This window comes from Myodes glareolus, chromosome 19 (assembly GCF_982192425.1).
Source record: "Myodes glareolus chromosome 19, mMyoGla1.1, whole genome shotgun sequence".
NCBI classification, from domain to species: Eukaryota; Metazoa; Chordata; class Mammalia; order Rodentia; family Cricetidae; genus Myodes; species Myodes glareolus.
In genome coordinates this window covers 45,973,606-45,995,842 of record NC_142044.1, presented here as the reverse complement: position 1 = coordinate 45,995,842, position 22,237 = coordinate 45,973,606, and the positions used below count along the sequence as shown (strand labels likewise).

Here is a 22,237-nt window from a genome sequence, read left to right as displayed (position 1 = left end):
GGTGGGCAGTGGAGTGCCAGAAGGCAAGAGGGCACCTCCACCCTGCCCTGAGGAAAGAGTTTGCTGACTTACTCAGGCACCTCCCCCTTGGGACTTGGTTCTATCCCTTGTGACAGTATACAGCCCTGTTTTTTTCCAAAGTCCCACTGCGCCCAGCTCTCAAGGAGTGCAGCAAGGGTCCTGCTTACCCTTCTTCTCTATTGTACCCTTGCGCATTGTTCATGCCTCGAGCCCTCTTATTGTCTCTGGAGTAGACAAGCTGCCTTTAAAGATGTAGAATGAATGAGCAGAGGATTTCCCACCTGGACAGAGTCCTTGCTGGATCGCCGTGCTGGTCATGCAGGTGCCAAGGGGCAGAGAAGAATTACACGGAAAGTCTCCAGGGCCCCATGCATGTACGGAAGAGGAAATGCTGCCCAGTGTTCAAGCATTTGTGATTGAAGAGAAGTTGTTCTGTGTTCCTACTGTGTACCCGCTGAAGACACAAGCGGTCATGGAAATCAGTACCGGGCTCCCCCTTGTGGATTCACACAGTAGGAACACAGACAGAAACATGTGACCGTACAGCTCAGTAAAAGTCGTTTCGGTCGGGTCAAATCCACCAAAAACAACAGTAATAGAAACAGAACAGCCCGATGGAACATGCCAGGGTGGGGGTGGCTGCGCCAGACCCCTGGGCTCTGCTCCCGTTGCCACGTGAAAACCACAGCATACCAAGTGGTATGAAAAACCACCATTCTCTGCCTGTGGCTTCCGTGGGTCAAGAACCAAATCACGGATAGCCAGTCTCTGCTCCAGTGTGTCTGGAGCCTCAGCTGAAAGACGTGAAACTGGAGACGACCTAGAGATGGCCAGGAGCTGGAGCCATCTGGAAGCTTCCTGGCTCGTGTCTAGTGGTGGTTGCTGGATGGAAGCCAGAATGTATATGGACAGCCTTTCTGTCTGGGCTTTCATGAAGGCCAGGGTGAGCCTCCCCTGCAGGGTGTCTGGGTCCCTGCAGAACAAGGTCAAGTATGGAACCTCCCCCCACAAACTCATGGTGAAGGTGGTCTTAGTGGCCTGCCCTGATTTAAGGGGAGCAGATGTGGGAGGGGACATCAGGGAGGAGGAGGAAGTGTCTTACAGAGGTCTGGGGAACTCTGTGCTAACAGAAAGGAGACACAGATGAGTTTGTGTCTGGAGAATCGTAGTGTGGGAAAGGGAGACGGGAGGCAGGAAGGAGGCAGGAAGCAGTCACAGATAGCTTTGGGACCCTAGAACAGGGCAGATTTTATGTCGAGTAACTGGGAAGCTGGTGGGCAGCAGGGACTAACATGTTTTGATTGACATTTTAATAAAAATCCTTCCTGGTTGCCAGTAGAGGCTGATACTGGGAGGAGGGCAGGGTGTTTCAGCAGGGAGGCCTCCATAATGGCCTGGCTGGAAGCTGGTGGCAGTGTAGGGTGTCCGTGGTGGAGGTGGTGGCTGAACTCATAATACATTTGGCAACAGCCAACAGAAATCTGATGGATTCAACATCAGAAAGTCAGGGAAAGCAATGACCAAAGGCAGCGGTTAGAGTTGGACCAGCAGTGTTTGTGTGGCTCTGCCTTGTGACTTAGGCAAAGATGCCTTGGGAGGGGAGGGGACAGAGAGATATTTGGGTGGGATGGGCTATGGGATGCAGAACTCAGGTCAAATTGGCTGAATTCTGTTTGAGACCGTTACCAGTCTTCCCAGTAGAAATGGCATACGAGGTCAGATGTCTCTGGAGTCCGACCTGGGGGAAGTGTGAACCGCTAGCTTCAAGATGACTCTGAATACCAGAGATGCTGATGATAGCTCATCTCATAAAGACCACGTATGTACCTGCCCTGTGCAGCTCCCTTGGATGAGAACTCCAATGTGGATGACCTGTTCCCTGACTTAGGAAGCACAGACAGTCAACCTGCCTGGCTTTGGACATCCGGCCTGAGTTGATCACTGTGTGACTTCGGGCAAGTAACTTAGCTCCTCTGAGCCTCTGCTATAAGGTGGAGCCAGTGACCGTGTTTATTTCTGAACCCAAAGGAGATGAGCTAGGTAAAGCACCCCGCTTGGTGCCTTGCACTTCCCAAAGGCTCCGCAGACGTCAGTCATCTACTTCCCATTGTCCTAGTGTGCAAAGTCAGGGCACTTTTGAAAGAAAACTAGTCTGGTTTTGAGCTGGTGAAGAGGCAGTGGGCTAGCCTGGGCTATGGGCTATGTGTGAGACCCCACGTCCTACAAGGTGCTCCTGTCGGATAAACCGTGGCCCTCAGACTCCTGATCAGACAGCCCTCCATCCTCTTGAGGTCATGCGGGGTCACATGACACCAGGGCGTCCCCTATCGTAGCCTGGTCCTATCTTATTTCTGTCTTGTTCTGGCCCCGTGAGGTAGGGGCAGTTGTTCTCTGTTGTGTCCAAGTGGAGGCGAGTGTTGCAAGAGACCTTCGAGGCTGTCCGGTGGAAGAGGGGGAGAAGGGCAGCGGGGAGACTCTTGCAGGGACCAGTTGTGTGAGGGGAGGAAGTCTCTGGGATGTCTAGATGCTGGGGGTGGGAGTGGCTGTCACAGCTCCCTGTGCTGGCCTGGGTGTGTGATAAAGGCACCACCAGCCCCTCGAAGGAGCCAGCTGGAGCCAGCATCACTGCTCCGAACCCCATGGAAGGTTCCAGTCGTCTTTGTTTATTTGTTTCCAGCAGTTCGAAAGTGTTGCTCGCTGGGGAGAAAATGTTGACCATCTTAATGCAAAAGTAAACATCCTGGGCCAGCCCTGTGTCCTCTGCACAAGCCATAGTGTGTCTGAGGTAAAGGGGAGAGAGTTCTCCCTGACCCCTGTGCCTTCCTCCTGCTTCTCTCCTCATCGTGGCCCGTGCTGAGGCGATTCGAAACACTGGGCTGCGTTTACAGTTGGATTTCATGTCGGTCAGACTGCCTGTCTCAGCTTTTTACAACTGTTCGTTTGGCTTCACTTTTTGCTGAGACAGGATCTCACGTAGTCCGGCCTGGACTTGAACTTGCTATGTATGGGGGCACTGGCCCTGAACCCTGATCCTTCTGATCCTACCTCTGGCGTTCTGGGATTGCAGGCATGCATCACCACTGCAGGTTTGCATCTGTTAATTTGATAGAAATTCCTTGGCCCGAGAAAAAGAAACGCATGCTGGATTTCCCCATCCCCGCAAAAATGGGAAGCAGGTGTGGGAAGGTGGAATGGTTCCAAGCTTGGGGGCTCCCCACCCCTTCTCCGGGGTCAGCCAAGAAGTGGGGTGAGCTTCTTTCAGAGGAGCCCAGGCCAGCACTGAGGGAAAGGACTGGACCGTGGACTGAGAGTCAGGCGCTGGGGGCTGCTGCCTTTCTGGGCGATGCTGGGACACTCTGTCTCTAAGCCTCAGCTTCCACATGGTATGTGAGATTAAGTAGATGGGATTCAGCCAGTGGTTTTCAGACTTCTTGGGGTTGTGTGGATAGCAGCAGAATTCCTTTTCTTCAGAGATCATGCAGGGGTCACGCTGCTCCGGTTAAAATGGAAAGCCAGATTGGGGGGGGGGGGCATGAAGTACTCTGGAGTCCATCCCTTCCCCCACAAGGTCCCTGGAGCCTCAGAAACAATCTGGGCTCCTTCCCTGTCCAGATCCTGTGAGTTATCCTCAGGGACAGTAGCCAAGCTCCTTTCTATGCCCCCCTCATCCGAAGGAGACAGCCCCTGGCTGCCTCAGGGCTGGTCTCCGCACAGGGAGCGGCTTTCCATTCCCTAACCAGCTTCCTTCCTGCTCTCCTGGCCTGGTCCCTGTGGTTCCTGGTGCTGGAATGGCCTGCCCCTACCTCCTCATGAAGCCTGTTTGGCTCACCCAAACATACATACTTGGCCCTGAGGCCATGGGCAAGGGACAGTCCCCAGAAAAGCCTTCCCCGACTACGTGCTTTCCGTGGCATCCTTTGGAGGCAGCCTTGAGAGTCTAGGGCTGGATCATCCTCCTTCCCTGAGAACCTGGAGAGCTGTGCTCCAGATCGACTCGGCATCCACCCCAGGCTTGCACAGGTTCTTGTATAAGGCAGGGATAAGAGGGGGCCTCACAAGGAGGGCAGCCTAACAGCGGAGAGTCTCAGACCTGACTGATCATGAATGTGCACAGCTGAGAGTGGCGAGTGTGCAGACCTGAGAATGGTGAGTGTGCAGACCTGAGAGTGGCGAGTGTGCACACCTGACAGCGGTGAGTGTGGACAGCTGAGAGTGGTGAGTGTGCATACCTGACAGCGATGAGTGTGCACAGCTGAGAGTAGTGAGTGTGCACACCTGACGGTGGTGAGTGTGCATACCCTACAGTGGTGAGTGTGCACACCTGAGAGTGATGAGTGTACAGACCTGACAGTGGTGAATGTGTACACTTGTCATTGGAGTAGAGTTCCCAGCACACATTAAGCTGGACAGGCCATTGGGAAGGTGCACCCGCCAGCTTAGAGCCCGCTGTGGCTCAGAATCCTCCCATGTCTCCGTTCCTAGCTCCTTCCACTCTCTGCTCTCGATGCCTGGAGGACAAGCACTGGGAAGCAGGTGCCCTGGGCCTCTACTCTGGATCCCTTCCTAGCCCGGGTACGAGTTAGAGGCCAGTTCTGTGCTGTCAGCTTTGTCAGATGAAAGGTTGCGGCATGGTGATGGTACCAGGAGGGGACCCTGGGAACGTAGCATGTCGTGTGTGGAGGCATGCCCTGTGTGGAGGTGTGGTCTGTGTGTGGGAGCGGTCTGTGCAGTAAGCACAGTCTGTACACGGCATAGTCTATATGAACGTGTGTTCTAGGTACGTGAGTGGTCTGTGACAGCATCTCTGTCTGGGAACAGGATGAGTTGTGTTAGGGTATGGTTGGGAGTAGCCTGGGTGGGTGTGGTCTTGTGGGTGTGACCATTGTAGGTGTGGTCAGGGAGTGGTTTGTGTGGGTGTGGTATTGAGGAAGTAGTTCCTGGGGTGTGGCCTGTGGGGGTAGGCATGGTCTGTGGAGGGCAAGCGTGGTCTGTGTGAAGACACACAGTAGATGTGAGGAGCATAGGCCTCCTGCTCCTTCTCGCTCCTTCAGTTAGCAGCCAAGTCAGGACTTGGTCATGCAGGACCAGTGAATGGTCAGAGCAACCCTCCTCCCTGGGCTGAAGTCAGTTGCCGCTCTACCCCATGCCAGCCCCACCTTTAGCTAGGTCTCTATTTGGTGGCTTGGGGAAGAAGCCCTGCTCTGTCCCAGAGAGAGTCCATAAACAGCAAAGTAAACACAGGCCATGGACAGAGGACAGCGGGCAAGACACTTGCCAACCCCTTGTTCCGTCTGCAGTCTCGGTGCTGAGAGCTCAGGCAAAACCCTGGGGCATAAACAGTAAATAAGTGTCTTATGAAAACTCTTCAAAAATATCCTGCCTCCAGATCATAGGCCCAGACCCAACACTAAGCTGTGCACCTCAAAGGGACATTGGCAACAAATGAGGGTGCCCCAGTCTCTCGCCCACACCCCTGCCAACACTCTTGCTTATCTTGGATCGATTGGGTGTCTTGGGTAACATCTTGGGTCACCCAAACATACGCAGGGCCTGGCTGTGTCTGGGCAGATGATGCAGCCGCTCCTGCCCTGGCACAGCCAAACAGGACACTGGCTGTTTCTGATGGCCATCAGCCAGCCCGTGCATCCGCCTACCCAGCAACCCTCCCTCTTACCCACCTCGTCCTGACCACATGCAACTAGAAATAGATGACTGGCATGGACACCCTGTGCCCGCTGGCACTCTCTGTCTGAGGAGTGGACGGCAGGCGTGGTTGCTTAGTCTGGGGTCCTTCATCACCTCCCAAGTGTGACTTCAACAAGGACAGAATTCTGCAGGCCATCTTGCCGCCGCCACCACCACCACCACCACCACTGGCCTGTCTACTGGCTGCCCAGGGATCAGTCACTGTCAGAAGCATTTAGGAGCAGCTGTTGGTCCTTCCACATAGAATAGGCAGGGGTTGGATGACAACAGCAACTCCGTGGTGAGAAAGCCAGGCTTCCACGATGGAAAAGGGGTTCCAGGAGGTCCTACCTGCCACACCAGCCTTACTTTTCTTGCCTAAACATCCTGCAAGCTAAATGTTAAGCTGTCCCCAAGTTCACCCCTGCCTCTGCCTAGAAGCCCTTATCGCTCACTGGCTCGGGTATTCCAGTCCTCACCTGCCACGGTCTCTGCCCTAGCCTCCTTGTAGAGTGACCGACTGCCAAACACTTCCTGCCCTGCGTCGGCCCCACAGTCACCAGAATTAGACAGAGTTACAAGTGTCTGTTTACTTATCCATCTTACACACATGGGATAATTATGCTAAAACTTCCAGAGAAAGTCAGAGGACACTTGCCCTGGCCACCCTGCTCTAAGGTCATGTCCAGACTTGTCTGGGCATAGATATAACTTTGTGGTTATAAACATTGCATTGATGTTTATATGCTGCCCCGCCCCCAATATCAGAAATGTCCTCAACACTAATATGTAATTTTGTAGCCAAGAAGAGGGAATGTGATCAAGGCACAGGATGGGGGAGCCAGTAGCCAGTGGGCACTTGGTAAGACTGCTGCTGTGACCCTCTGATTGGGACAACAGTGTACCTGGGGAAAGTGACTTGTACCATGGCAAAGCCCTCTCCACCCAGGTAGGCTCCCTGCATGCCCGTGTCTGCCAGTAAGCTGCTTCTGGGGCTAGATAATGACTTCCAATATGGTATCCTCTGTGAAATCAGTGCTGGGGGCTGGACAGCCCAGTGGTTTTTGACATTTGCCCATCCTGCTGGAAGGAGCATGGGGTTCTCAGGTGTGGGGTGGAAAGCAAGAGGTGGGAAAAGCACACACAAAACATAAGAGGCAGGAAGCTCAGGGAAGTGGAAGAGTGGACTCTGGACAGACGCCTGAGACCCAGAGGAGCCCGGTGCACCAAACATTGCGTGGCCAGGTTGCAGGTATATCCTGGGGGACGAGAGGAGGTAAGAGCATCAGAGCCTCACCACTGGCCAGATATTTTAGGGTTTCTATTGCTGTGAAGGGACACCATGACCATGCGACTTTTACACAGGAAAAACATTTCATTGTGGTAGATCGCCTGTAGTTCAGAGGTTTAGTCCGTTATCGCCATGACGAGAAGTAATGCAGCATGCAGGCAGACATGGTGGTGGAGCTGAGAGCTCTTATATCTTGACCCACAGGCAGCAGGAAGTGGTCTGACTCACTGGGTGTAGCTTGAGCAAAGGAGACCTCAAAGCCTGCCCCCACAGGGACACACAGTGTCAGTTAGCTCCTGGTTTCAGAGGGATCATTCATAATCCTCAGCTGTCCTCCTCTCAAGCCAGCACTTGATCCTGGTCACTATCAACTCCTCCACCCCAGAGCTGACTGTAAGGGGTGCCGAGTGTGAAAAGAATCAACCCATGTATGTGAGCCAGCTAGAGGGCCAGTGTGGGACATGCATAGGGCAGGAGGCCGAGCAGGGTAGCAAGGCATGGGTCACAGTGGTCCTCTCTCCCAGAGGCCTCTGGGCTGGGGCTGTACAAGTGGAAGAAGCTAGAAAGTGGGGGAATGAGGGGCTTGGAACACAAGCATAAGAACTTGGGTTTGGATCCATCAAACCCACATGAATGGCACAGCTCTGGGCAGACAGGAGGATCCTTGGACTTCCCGGTCAGTGAGCCTAGCCAACTGGCCAACCCCAGGTCAAGTGAGAGAATCTGTCGCAAAGAGTAAGGTTGAGAAAGACACCCAGTGTTGACCTCTGGCATCTACACACATGAGCCCACATGTATTGCTAACCTTCGTATATGTGTATATACATACACATAAAGAAAGTCAGTCCTGCGCCCCTCAGCAGTCAGCTGAAGGAGATGCCCTGCCCTGTGCCTGAGTGCTTGAAGAGAGGTTGAACCTGCCACGTGCTGCAGTTAGAATTCAGGCCTAGAGATTTCCAGTAGTGGTCAGGCTAAAGCTAGCTGGTGTCAGGAAGGATGGGCTGGCTGGAGGACCTGGGGGTGTTGGGGCGACTCTGGGCCTGCTCTGCTCTGCAGTTCTCTCGGGAGAAGAGAAAGGCAGGCAGGTGCACCGCAGAGGCCGTCGCTCCCATCTGGGCCCTTGCTGACCTCTCCCTCCAGCCCTGCAGGGCCCTGAGCTCCCTCTACTCCCTGCCCTGAGCTCTGTCTCCTTGCCTCCTTTGGTTGGTTGCCCTCTGCCCCCCTCCCGCCACCAACTCTCCCTTCTTATCCTCATCAAAAGAATTTTTAAAAAACTTGAGTGCCTCCCACAGATGTCCGGCCAGGGTCACATTCACAGCTGTGCTGTGTGGGGCCCATGGAGAGGGAAGTTCTGTTCCTGTCCCTGCTCTGTCACCCACGTGTGGACTGTGGGCCGGCTGCTGGCTGGGGGGGTTTCTTGTAACTGGTCTGGCGCTCCATTGAGGCAGAGTCCCATCTCAGCCCACTGTACTGAGGAATTCTCGGGAGAGCTAATCTTCACATGTGTGAGGGTGAAGTTTTAACTGTCACCTCGCCGCAGCCTCGAGTGACCCGGGAACAGTCTCCATGAGAGACTATCTAGAACAAGTTGGTCTGTAGGCATGTCTATGGGGTTTCTTGGTTATATTAACTGTTGTCCAAGAGAATTAAAACATGTCCACCCAAAAACCTCTATGTGATATCCACAGCATGATTCCCAATTGCACCAAAGTCAAAAAACAACCCTAATGTCCTTTCATTGGTAAATAAACAAAACCGTGACAGATATATAGACACAGGAATATTGCTCAGCCATACAATAGGGGGAAGCTTCTAATACGTGATACAACACGGATGAAGCTTAAAAACACTATGCTACGTCAAAGAAGCCAGACACAGAAGGACAAGCCGTGAATAATCATCATTGTGAAATGTCAGGAGCAGGTAAATACATAGAGACAGAGTAGACCTGTTCTGGGGGACGGGATTCATTAGGAAGGGGCACACTGTTATTGTTTGAGGGAAGAACATGTTCTAGAATTAGTAGCGATGGTCATATGATGTAGCAGGTGTGCTAAAAAAAATGGCCAAGGTGCACACCAAGGCATGAATTGCATCTCCATTCTCAAAAGCAACTGTAGAAAGGAAAGATCCGGGGAGCGCTGTCCCACACACTGCGAGCAGACCACACGCACAGTTCCGCCCCTTGGTTCTGGTCAGCATTAAACACAGTCATAAGCTGACCACCTCCCACCCCCAGAGAGCGGTCCTGGGAGGTGAGCGACCCAGAGTTACGTCAGGAGGGAGGCAGTTTAAGGAACTCCTCCGCTCAGCGACCAGAAGGCCAGGCAGGCTGAACTCTCCCTTCTCATGTGGCCTGTTGTCACTTTTCCAGTTTGGAAGGGACTTGGCTGTCCGGCATGCTGTGCCTGCCATCCCTGGAGACTTGAGACACACGAGACACTCACTGCTCACATTTGTTGGTAGCCATGTGGGCCAGATCTGGCACTGCGGGTTTTGGCTGTGTGCTTACTCTAACACCCCCCCCCCATACCCCAACACTTCAACGCTGTTACCATCCCTGCCTTACAGAGAAAGAAACCCAGGCCTTGAATTGAAAGGCTCAGCAGCCTGAGGTCAGAGTTAGCTGACTCGTGCCCCATCTGGTGTGGCCTGTGGGAAAAGATCCAGACCCCATAGGCAGTGACCACAGGGTCACAGGCAGTTCGGGGGGGGGGTGTCGAAAGCCTGAGCTAAGCAACAAATCTGTGTCCATAGGGACACAGAACCCTGCTAGGAGGCTGGTTAGCAGCTGGCTTCAGAAGGCAGGAGTCTGAGGAGAAGCAGTGCTTGGATGCAGGCAACTCCAGCAGAGCCTGGCCCTCCTGGTCTGGCTTGGGGGTTTAGCAGTGGGCTTGCTAGCCTAGAGAGCCGAGCTTCACACAGGCCTCTCTCAGCCCTGAGTTCAGACTTGGATCCAGCCCAAGAGGCTGCACACTGCTGACCTGCAGGGGACCCAGGAGCCACGGAGAAGGCTGCAGATGACACCCAGAGCGGGAAACAAGACAGGTCCTCGGTGACCCGCTTGTCCCTCCTGCATGCCAAGCCAGAGATCTTGACGGTTCAGGAGTATCTGATTCTACCAGAACTCAGGCCCCAGATCGCTAAGACCCATGTGTATTTTACCCGAAATCGAATCCATCTGGTTCTCGTTTATTTACACTTAACTCATCAAATGCAATTTTGCAAGAGTCATTCGATAGCCAAGAGGCATTTCTGCCTCAGCTGCCCTTCAGAAGGGAGTGGGGTTGGGGGGGGGGGCATTGCCTCTGCCAGGACCAGGTGGCAGAGCTCAGTGGTGGAGGTTGAACCTGGTTCCACCAATGAGCCTGTGCCTACAGGATGCTGGAGCCTGTTGCAAGGCCTGACACACAGTGGACTCTGGGCAGCCGCAGAAACATGGGTGGGGTCCCCTCCAAACACAGAGTCCCTGTGTCAAACTGTGAGTGTTCGTGGGAAGCACAAAGCAACCGAAGCAGGATCAAGGAGCAATTTCCAGTTATAAATAACTGCAAACCCCGGCTCCTCGTCCAAGAGAGGACAAACAGCCCACTATTAATAAAAAACAAACAGCCCCACCTGGGGCCAAGCAGCGGCCCCTGGGAGCAAACCACAGACCTCTTGCAGCCGTCCTCCAGAAGCCTATGGCCTGGCCTTAGAGACCCTTCCTGTGGGGAGTCGGCCCCAGCCATCTCCCTGACATGACCCCGCAGGGCCGGTGGGGGCTGGAGAGTGAGGCTGTGTCCACAGAGCAAAGCAGCATAGGAGTTATGGCTAAGGGCTGCCTGCTCCAATGTCAGAGCCAGGCCTGGGTCTGTCCTGGGCGGTGACTCCAGACACCCTGTGAGACTCTATCACGGATGCCTTGTCCTGTCGAAGCTGTGCGCTAGGGGACTACACATTTGAAGTGTGCATCGTAGGGAAGCTGGAATATGTGAGACGTAGAATGGATGTGTAGGGAGACACTGAGGTCTAAGATGGGCTGTGTCATGGGAGTTGGGGAGACAGATGGACTAGGTGTGGGGGACAAGTTAGCAGCCCTGGTGACTGTTGGGGTGGGACGCAGACTAAAGTATTGTTGGGAAACGGGGTACTTCTCAGACCTGAATGGCCAGGTGAGGTTCAGGCCAGGCTGAGTGAGGTGACATCTTCTGTCACCTTGGGTACCCAGGCCTTCCTAGGCTCCAGCACTCTTGCCTGTCACTGGTTACCGCCTTTGACTGAAGGAACAACTACCGAATAGTATTCCTACTGAGGGTCACCTTGGGGACCCCCTGAAGCCTAACTTCCTCCACATTTGTTGTCTAACACCTCAGCTAGCCAAAAAAATGGGGACGCTCCATACAGAAGTATATTCTGCATTAAAGGAGGGGACCTGTTCGTTCCCCAGATGTGATTCTGGCGTCCCTGGCCAAGCTGGGGCTTCAAGATAAGCTCTTTGTTCTGTGTCCTTTGCCCTGCCACCTGACTCAGGATCTCCTCTAGAACCTCCTGGAATCTGCCTCTTTAGCTTAGTTCCAGTGCCCAGGGCTTCCCTGCCTTCTAGGAAGCCCCACTGTGGTTATAAAGGAAGATGGTAGAATGTCAGAAGCAAGATGTCCCTACCACCCCCCCACACTGTTCCAGGACCCTCGGGGTCTCACTGCGCACAGGTTCAGTCTTGCTGGTACCTTAAGGGTTAGCAACACACTGCTTGTCAAGCTACTCTGAGAACGTCTCCAAGAGTATCTATCACTCTGTGGACTCGACTGTGTTTCTTGAGAGCTTTACAGGGTCAGTAACCCAGCTCAGGACACACCTCCATGCCAGGGCTCATCTCTCCCAGCTGTCTGAACTAGCACGCGGGACCTAGCCAGTCATCAGGGGCTTCCAGAACTCTCCTCCTGCTGCAGTTCTCACGGTCCCATCTCTCTGTGCCCTGCCTTGCCAATCCTCCAGCCTCAGTTCACACATCTCCCTGTGCTAGAAGGCCAGGGTTCACATCACCCCCTCCAGGAAGCCCCCCATCCCTGTTTCCTGGTCTAAAATCCCAAGTAGTTCATTCCCCGTCAGTGTTTACTGTGTATGGATGCAGAAGGGCAAGGGCTTGGTCTGAGGAGACGAGGCTGTCTCTGGAGAAGGGTGTAAGTATATCTGAACGCATTCTGGTACTAGGGAAGCGGGCTCCTGGAGAGTCTGCTCAAGTCCCTCTGGATTTCTGGTGTCTTAGCCAGGGCTTCCATTGCTGTGACGAGACACCATGACCGAGGCGACTCTTACCGAGGAAAAACAGTTCATTGGTGGGGGGCTTACATTTTCAGAGGTTCTGTCCATTGTCCTCAGGTGTGGCAGGGTGGTGCGCAGACAGACATGGTGCTGGAGAAGGAACTGAGAGTACTATATCTTGCAGGCAACAGAAAGTGGTCTGAGACACTGGGTGGTATCTCGAGCTTATTTAAGACCTCAAAGCCCACCTCCATAGTGACACACTTACACGCCCCCAAACCACCACAGCTGTCACACAGAGTCAAGGCAGCACTCTGCTGCAGCAGCTAGCCTCCTTCTGAAAATGAGCTGTGATCTCTCTCTCTCTCTCTCTCTCTCTCTCTCTCTCTCACACACACACACACACACACACACACACACACACCACCACCACCAGGGAGCTCACCCTAGACTGTCAGGTATGGTCTCCTGTCCTGTCATCCCAGGTCTGCCTCTTGTGAAAGAGATACAAGCTTATTCCCACTCACTGAAGGGGTGACACAGCGGGACCTGTGGTCCAGGCAAAGGAATGAAGCAGAGAGGTAAGGCCTCCAGATCTGGGAGAGCTGGAAGGAGGCACTAAGGTGGCAGCGGGGAGGAATGAGGAACTACCCTCCGCCCCGTGGATCCCTGACTAAGTTATTCTCGCCGACGGGAGAGCACTCTGTATCCTTTGGGCTTTGAGACAGTCTCTTTCCATCCCTCTCCTCTTCTGAGAACCAGAGGTGATAGGAACCAGACCTGGGAGCTGGATGGGGATGGGAGGGGTTCCTGAGTGGATCTAGCGAGCAGTATCTAGTGAGCTGCGGCTGGAACTAGTGTCAGGCATCCATCTGTGAAGTGACTGGGCCTCTGACTGTTGGAGGGGGTGTTCCCAACAAGATCAAACACACAGTCCATCAGAAAGAACAATCATGATGCCATAGAGAGAGGGAAAAGCCTACTTGTACCCCAGTTCCCCAAGGGGATCCCTGAAGGACATTCTTCAGACGCTGCTGCCATGCTTCTTGAAGACAAGGCCCCGTACCGCCCGTGTGCTAATGGAAAACAGAGCAGACCTCAGAGAGTCCTGTTATGGACTCCCTTCTGGCCCTGAGGACGCCTTTCGTGATAGGAGGCACCCTGTGCTGGGTCACAGTGTGCCGGCTAACTCCAAGGAACAGCCAAGGGACTGTTTCTCCGTGGTGCTCTGCCAGTTGACCCCCATCTGGGCTAGGTGGTAGGCAGATTTCCCATGATTCCAGCTACGTCAACTGATCATCCTCCAGCCGCCACGAGTCCTCTGAGAGCCTGAGATGCTGCGTGTCTATAGAAGAGGTCATGAGTGTGGCCTCAGGCTGTATAGGGACTCAGCGTCCCCAGGACTTTCTACCCTACTTGGGTAGGATGTAGGGCCCTGTTTGGACACAGTAGAAAAGGGTGCAGAGGGACAGCTCTCTTTTCCCGCCTGCTTAATCTTGGGGTTTTATCATTTGGGAGCAAGGGAAAGACATGTTTACACGGCTTTGCATTTGTTTCAAATTATTCATCAGTGTTGGCGAGTCATTGTTCCCCGCTAGTATAAACAGCCCTATCCCAACAGCACAGCCACCCTGCCAGATCACTGAGGGCCTGTGGATGCCTTATGTCAACTGCCCTGGTTCCTAGCTTTTGGTGAGGTGCAGAGCTGGGCCAGGCCAGATGCCTGCGGATGGGTGGCATTCAGGCCAAGGCCGCATTTCTGCCCCCAACCAGGGCACTGGAGGGTGCATTTGTGCTTTGTTTGTCTTGCAATGGAGACTTGGCCTGAACTCGAGTCTGGGAGCCAGGAGAGAGGCAGTGATGCATGGCAGAGGGCACACCTGCATCCCAGGGTCAGGGCTCACGGTCAGCTGTGTGCTAAGACGCAGGCACAGGTGCCTACCTCTCTCAGTGCAGTTGAGTCAGACATAGGACTCAGCCCAGAGACAGTCACCCTCCATCCACACTGTTCACAGACCGTGTCTTATGGGTCTCAGGAGTGTGTGTTTAAGTTGATCCCAGACTCAAAACTCAGAAGGGAGCAGGTTCTTCATAACCGGTCTGAATATTTTTGGGCACAGCCAGCAAAGCAAGGTGTCTGTGGGCTCTTGCTCTGGGGTTCTGGTCTCAAGGTGAGTTCTGCCTTCACGCTGACCTACTGTGTGGGCCACCCAGGTCACGTCAACTCTCTGAGTATCCAATGACCAATGGATGCCATGCGGTTCATAACACACCCCATCACATGAGCTGCCGAGGCCCTAGTGAGGCCCCTCGGTCCACAGGAAACGCCCAGGATGCTGGCTTCCTGTTGCTCAGGTGACCAGACAGTGCCCAGGGCAGACCCTCCTGCAACAGGGAAGATGTGCTTTGAGGTTCACCAAGTGAAAGTACTCCATGTACTTTGGGGGTCACTAAGGAAAGGTGAACCTGAACCAGCAGGAAGCCATCAACAAGACTGTAGAGAAGGCTATTCAAAGAGTTAGCAATGCCCCCAGTCATCCTCACCACCACCACCTCCCCACCCCCACGGCTGCCACACCTCCCAGGTCAGTCTCTGGCCCTGCTGCTTCTCTCAGCAAGAGCCACCTTTACATGTGAGCTGGAACCTTTGGTGGCTTTTCGAGTTGAGAGATCTGTTTCCCTCCTCTGACAGCCACATGGCTGACATTTGAGCTTGCCGGAGAATAATGATGCTCCACGCTGTGGGCCTCAAAGGCAGCTGTGCGGTCTCCTGGGTGGTAAAGTGGTCTGCAGCCCTCGAGCCTAAATAGGACCCAGCTGACAGTGCTGGAGAGCCAAGCTGTCCCCCGGTTCACTGTAGGTCATCGCCTGCCTCTACCTTCCTCCCCCCCCTCACATCCTTTTGGTCTCTATAGCAAAAGATGTCTGTGCTAAAAAGCATAGGAAATTTACAATGCCAAAGTGTATGTGTATGTATGCATACAAAGGAAATGTGTGTGTGTGTGTGTGTGTGTGTGTGTGTGTGTGAGTGTGTATGTGTTGGAGCCTGGGGATTGGCTGGGCACAGCCAGTAGCTCCATACGCACATTGCTTTGTGGTTTTATGTATTTGCCTATTAAAATGACAATACAGCCATGGAACATTAAGGTTTAAGAAGCCCTTCTTTCATTAAACAAACCGACAGAGTAGGGGGTTATGACTCTGGTAATTGAAACATGCTGTTCTGCTCAGGACCGGAGCTCCCTGAAGGCCCTTTCAGCCAGTCACACCCTTTGTGCCAGCAGCCTCTGGTCAGAAGTGAGCATCGGCCCTGAGCCGGTGCCTCCTGCAGAGTGGGAAAGACCTCTTGGCAGCCTTCCCCGGCAGTCCTGGCAGCCAGAGGTCAGGGTCTTTTCAAATCTTCCCCGCGCCCTCCTAGCTTTTGAAATCTATCTGCCAAGCTGAGACCTTCAGGGTGGTGCAGGCTGCCCTGACCTCCAGCCCCTCCCTCGGGGCTCCAGGGTCTTGTGCTGTCAGCTGGAAACCCGAGGTGGGTTGAAGAACTGGGAATGGTGGGCTGTGGTTAGCTGAGCTCCATGTTAGGTTTGCACTGTCATCCTGGGGAGAAGAGTCCGGTAGTAAGGCCAGGTTTGGAAGTCAGTGTGCTGGGTCTTGGCTACCCCTGCCACTTCCCATGTAACCTGGCACAGATTCCTCGTCTATAAATGGGCTAACATCTGCATCGGATAGGGTTGGTGCAAGGACCAGAGTTAACATAGGAAAGATGCTTACATCTATGCTAGGCACACAGGGATCAGTCATGACCCTCTAGCCCTTGTAACTGACTACTTCTGAGGTATATTAGGGAGTTATTTTGTGGGGGATTACCATGGAATACCATGGAGTATGCCTGTGGAGTACTATGAAATACCTCTGGAGTACCCCCATGTAGTACCATCATCGCATGGTTCCACAGAGTACTCTTTGAAGTACCATCACAGCACGGTGCCATGGAGTACCCCATACATACCATCATGACATGGTGCCTTAGAGTACCCCGTGTGGTACCAACACAGCATTGTGCCATGGAGTACCCCGTGCGGTACCGTCACGGCACGGTGCCTTGGAGTACCCCATGTGGTACCGACACAGCATGGTGCAGTATTTCTATTGTATAGCACCTCTGTGGAGACCCTTCATTAACCAATGGAGAAATGGATTGTGTCTGTGACCCGCTAGCTCCAGGTGTGACGTCCCCTTCTTTCCCTCTTCTCACAGATGTGGACGAGTGTCAAGACAACAATGGCGGCTGCCAGCAGATCTGCGTCAATGCCATGGGCAGCTACGAGTGTCAGTGCCACAGTGGCTTTTTTCTCAGTGATAACCAACACACCTGCATACACCGCTCCAATGGTAAGTACAGCCTGTGCTGACCAGGCACGCCTCCCAACCCTGTGTAAACAGACAGGCGGCCCTCTCCACGTGTGGAGTCCAGAAGCCTCAGGGTCAGGGTAGGGACTTTCAGTGGTGATCTTTGTGGCTATCGTGCGTTACCAGTGTTGGTCTTTGTAGAAATATTTCTAACTCCTTCCCTCTGCCAGTTGTGGGTATTTCTCCTGTCTGTATGTGGTGGGGCTGGGACCCCGTGTTTGCCAGACTCCTCTGAAAAAGGCTGATGTCACCTTATAGCTCCATAAGCCTCTGACACCCATGATTATCTGCTTCCCGTTCACGGGTTACCAGCCTGCTGAGGGACCTTGATGAGAGCCTGCTGTCCCTGGAGGTCAGGTGGGGTGGGGTGACTCAGCAGGCTGAGGCTGGATGGACCGAGACAAAGCTAGTCGTTAGCCAAGCCCAGCGGGTGAAGGTTCTTGGTGTCAGGACACCGATGTTCCGATCCTGGAGGGTTTTGAAGCTTGGGCCTACGGCAACAGGACTGTCAGGAGCCATCACATGTGTGGAACCTGGGTCAACACATGTGTGGAACCTGGACACATGTGAACAGCAATAGCAAAGACGTAGGATCATCAGCCGCTATGCAAGCTCCAGATCCCAAAGCAGGGCTGTGTACGACTATAGAGAGGCCCTAGTGAGACAGTGCCAAGAGCCAAGGCTCCCGGGGTCAGGCTGTCCTGAATAGTCAAGGCTGGAGATGTGACGTTAGCTAAAACAGCCCGCTGTCCCTTCTCCACGTCTGACCTTTGACAAGGAGGGAAAGCTGGAGATTTGCCCGGGAAAGACAGGAGGAAAGAAGGCTCATGCTGGGCTTAGCACCACAGAGCCCAGGTGAGACCCCAGCTCCTCCATCCCTTTCTCCCTGTGTGCCTGGTGCCTCAGCCTCCTCGTTCACAAGACAGCGGCCATGGCATTGGGCCAGCTGGGTGTCTGGAACTAGAAGGAGAGGCTAGTGTGAACTGCTGGTGTTTGGTGGGGCTGCCAGGGGTAGTGGAGTGGGATTCTAGGACGCTGTGTGTGGTTTCTGCTGGAAAGTGATTCCTGGGGAAATAAAATGCAAAAATACATTTGAAATATATTAGGGTGGTAAACCGGAAGTATTCTAGTAGTTTCTTAGATTGCCTGGGTTTATTTTGGCAAGTTCCTCACAAGCAAGTCTGGTGCACTGGCCCCTGGCTCTACAGTGTCCCCAGCACATGAAGGCCAAACTTAGTGTTTCCTGGATACTTGCTCCAGACACCAGAGCTACCACACACAGGTGGCCTCAGGAAGACAAGTGCTTATCTTGTTCCTAATACCACCTAGCTATGGTGCCACTGGACAGAGCCGTCCAAGATGGCGGCAAGCGATGTAAATGAGGACCTGAGTCCCCTGGGACCATAAGAAGCAGGTTAGTGAGCCAGACAGGAAATGCATGTGGTAAGGCCCTGGACTCTGCCTATGCTGGGGGTGGGGGGTTTCTGGGAGGAACTTTCAGTCACGTTCCTGGAGGTTTTGTCCTCACCAGCACATGCTCAGTTCCTGCCTTTGGAGAGAGCATCGGGTGGGCTGCGGTAAGGCCATGCCTGTAGTTGAGTGTACGAGGAAGAACGGACGGCAGAATGCAAGAGGACAGCTATGGCTGGCCCGATCTGCCTTGTCGGCCTCTGCTGGGCTGAGAGGTTACAAATTTCGGTGTTCGCCTCAGGAGATGGGTGAGAGGAAGTAGCAACCCCGGGGTGAACAAGGAACTGCTGCCAGGGTACAGGCCACCACCACAGAGCGCTCACAGGAGGCCGGGTGTGACTCCACTGTCAAGGGAGGAAGCGAGGTTAGAGAAGCAGAGTTGCGACTGGAGCCAAGATGCGCTCGCTGTAGCAGTTCTGTTCAGGTCATAAGGCCTGTCAGAGAAGAAGCAGGTGGTGGGACAGTGGCCAGAACTGAAGGCCTCTGTGTGGAAGCCATGGTTGTACCGAAATCAAATGACGAAAAAGTGTAGAAGTCTGAAGCAGTTCTCTAGGCCCGGTACGCGGACAGAGGCCTGGCCGTTTAGGAGCCAAGGTGGGTGGAATACAATGGATGGTGGAATACAATGGGCAAAAGGAGAGGAGCCTCAGGAGGGGAGCTGAGGGCCCAGTCATGGCAGGGATCCTGGGGCATGTGGGGGAGGTATGGGGAGGGGTTTGTATGTTCTGAAGAGAGGAGCCATAGAACACTGGCGCTTGGAGGGGGTCGGTGACAGTAGATGACTCTTAGGGGAATTTAGGAACTCTAGAGGCTGTGAATGAAAGAATTGTGTACTGGCTGGTATGGGAATAGCCTTGGACACAGTTCATCCCACCCAAAAACTCCCCTGGATTTTTACAAAGCTAGGAATACAGATTTGGCCAAAATCCAGTTGTAGCACTTCATCCCCAGTCTCTGTTGACTCACAGGTGGTTGAAAGAGGTCCCTTTCCTTATTGGGAACGTTGACTGGAATCTCTGGCTTTTTTAAGCTGGGCCATGTAGCCAGTCCAACAGGTCATGGGGATCTTCTTGAAGCCCATCTTGCAGGGCAAACAGCAATGCACTGTTCAGGCTTCCAGACCGGAGGAAAGTGTGCACAGTGCCTGGAAGAAGACAGGACATGGGATCCTGGGCAGGCAGGTAGCCAACCTCCTGAAACATAGTCTGTGGTTGTCACCAGTGCCCCTGTAACATCAGCCACAGTGACCAATCTTACCGCTCAAAAATCAGAGCCTGCCTGGAAATGCTAGGATGGAGCTCCCCGCCTCCCAAGTGGCCTCTGATTCTGTGGTTCCTGGGAAGGCAAATGGATTCCCCCTGTCACCTGACTGGCTAATTCCTCTCCAGATCTCTGGAATCCCCCTCGTAGCACGATTAATAAAAACTCAGAGACAGATATTGGGGTTCAACCTGGAAACCAGAAAAGCAAAGCAGCCAGCCAATGGCTCTTACCTCGACCTCAGTCTGAAAATGGCGATCCTGCCTCCAGGAAACCTCAGAGTGAGACTGAGACTGACAGCTGTCTACTCCCATTTTATAATCCTTTCTAGTTCTGGGATTAAGGGCATGCACCATTACTGCCGGTTTCTATGGCAAACTAATGTGGCTACTGGGATTAAAGGCGTGTGTCATTGTGGCCATTGGCATTAAAGGTGTGTGTCATTGCTGCCTGGTCTGTAAGACTGACCAGTGTGGCTGTTTTACTTTTCTAATCCTCGGACAAGCTTTATTTATTAAAATATAAATGAAATGCCACTATACCCCTACCCACCCACCCAAAGCACAGACCTGTTTTGATTAGATGCATGCAGGGCCAAGGTCAGTATGGGCTCCTGACCCAGAAGGAAGGCCTCCTCAAAGCTCAGTACTGCTGAGTAGCCTGGCTTCCCAGGCACCAGCATAAACCCTGGCCTGAGGCTTATGGATCAGGCCCAGGCTGGGTTGGAAGCAATAGGCTCTTGGCTTCAGAACCCCTGGGGCTTCTGCTGTCACTTCTGCCTCTTTGAGTCCTTTGACTATTAAAACAACAACAACAAAAAGCTGTTAAGGAAAAAGCTTTGAAGCACCCAATGTAAAACCTGCCCTAGGGGTGTGCCATGGAGCCAGTTAATTCCTTCTGGTCCCCAGAACTTTGGCATGGCTTGACTTGACGCTGATGATGCTCAGGCTGCACTGGATGAAAAGGGACCCTGGGGCTGTTGGATCTGGCTAGTCCCTCTGCTTAGCACTTCCTGGTAAAGGCTTTGGCATCCTGACAGCCCACAGGCCTACCTCTGCTCAGCCTCTGGCCCAAGTGCTAACAAGGCCTCCTCTGACCTTCAACTCCTCCTCTGGCCTTCAGCCCAAGGGCCACTCCAGACTCAGCCCAGCCTCTGCTATTACTAGGCCAGCCACACGCCTGACTCCCCAGAGGCTAACATGCTGGGCCTTCTACCTCTCCCACCCCTACCCTTCCAATCCTTAAAGGATGTCACGTTCATGCTCCAAGAAGGTGTGTGCTCCTGGATGGTTTTGCCCTTTTCAGCGCAGTGTTATTTCCTCCAGTCTAAGCAACACGGGCTGGATCTGGAAGGGTCTCTGAAGGCCACGGACTCCTCCTACCTTTGTGAAGAAATGTTACTCTGTCATCTCCCCACTTACGGATCCAGTTAATTGTTCCCAAGCCTGGTGCCCTCGAATCCTAGGTTGGAGCCATTTGATTTTCTTTTTTCAGCCTAGGAAAAGGTTGACTGTGGAGCCCCCTATGACTATGAGCTGGGACAAGCGCCTTGGGGATTCTGCAGATATGTTTTTCTCACCTGAGGGGTGGCCAATCGAGCCATCATACCCATGGTCACCTCATTGACTATAGTGGCGTAATCATGAGTCCTGACCACCCCTGGTGGTTTGGGGTGTGACATTGAGGTGCACCTGCACCCCTGGTGGCCAATGGGATGTGACATTGAGGTGCACCTGCCTCTTGTGCAGGAAACTGTTCCACAGGGCTGTGCTTAGAGTCTCACTAGACACCTGCCATGGCCCAGCCTTGGCAGGTGCTGAAGGCAGCAGAGTGAGAGGAAACCAACTTGTTGTAGGAAACAACACAAGCTCCCAAGGGGGCTTCAGAGCTGCATGCAGCCAAGCTTCGCCCTAGTCCCCACCCCTTTATTTAGATTTGAGATGACGCTCTGCTGTGTTGTCCATGTTTGCTTCATGCTCACAGACTCCAGTGATGGGCTAGCCTCGGCCTCGGAGCAGCCGACACTGCAGCTGTGCCTGCTCTACCCGGCTCCCCGGGCACCTTGGAATGCATGGTCTCCATGAGTGTGACTCCTTGCAGCTAAGGAGTTATCAGGGACAGGGACACTGTTCATCACAATTTCAAGTTCTAGGGCAAAGCAGAGCCTTTGGAAATGACAGAGCGGTAGGAAAGGACAGACAAGGAAGGCAGATCTCAGCAGCAGGGCTGAGTGATGGGTGGGGTGGCAGGCATTGTTGATATGTCCTCAGGTCATGTGCTGTGACTATGGAGGCAGTCTGTGCTGGGCATAGGTGGAGAGGTAGATGCAGAGGCTCACACCTGCAGACCCTGCCCAGATGAAGGGGCCATACCACGGAGAAGCCGGGCACACCTTGCTTGCTTGAGATCTACACCAGATCCAGCCACAGGACAGGCTGCACTGCAGACTCTCAAGCTTCTGTTCCCCAACAAGGGCGTGTAGCCCACCTAAGACATTCCACATCTGGCTGAGGGTCTGCTGCACATGCTTAAGCACGTGTGTAAATGAATGTAGAGGACTCTAGTGTCTTCCATCCGCGGCACTCACCTGGGACTTGGGGCCACATGTCTACAAGGGCTCAAGACTTGGCCTTCAAGGGCCATGTGGGCACGTTAGAGCACATCCCTGATGATCTCGTGGGCATAGGTGACTTGTGTGTTCTCTGTGTGCTACTAAGGACATCCCTGTTCACCTCTGCATCCTTGCAGTGGCCCCGTTTCAAGTTTGAAGAGTCAGGAAACTTGCATGAGGTTGCCAGTGTCACTGAGGGAGAGTCTGCCATTCACGACCTGGGCTCCTGACTCCTGGCTAGGGCA

The 22,237-nt window shown here is 53.6% G+C and overlaps 1 protein-coding gene across 2 annotated transcripts in view; it reads left to right on the top strand.

Moving 5' to 3' along the window:
* Scube1 (signal peptide, CUB domain and EGF like domain containing 1) overlaps positions 1-22,237 on the top strand; it is a 118,928-nt gene that overhangs the window by 29,312 nt on the left and 67,379 nt on the right. For both annotated transcript variants that reach the window (XM_087899127.1, XM_087899128.1), the window contains exon 4: positions 16,499-16,633. In XM_087899127.1, coding sequence (XP_087755253.1) covers positions 16,499-16,633 — 135 coding nt within the window. The remainder of the gene's footprint in view (positions 1-16,498; positions 16,634-22,237) is intronic.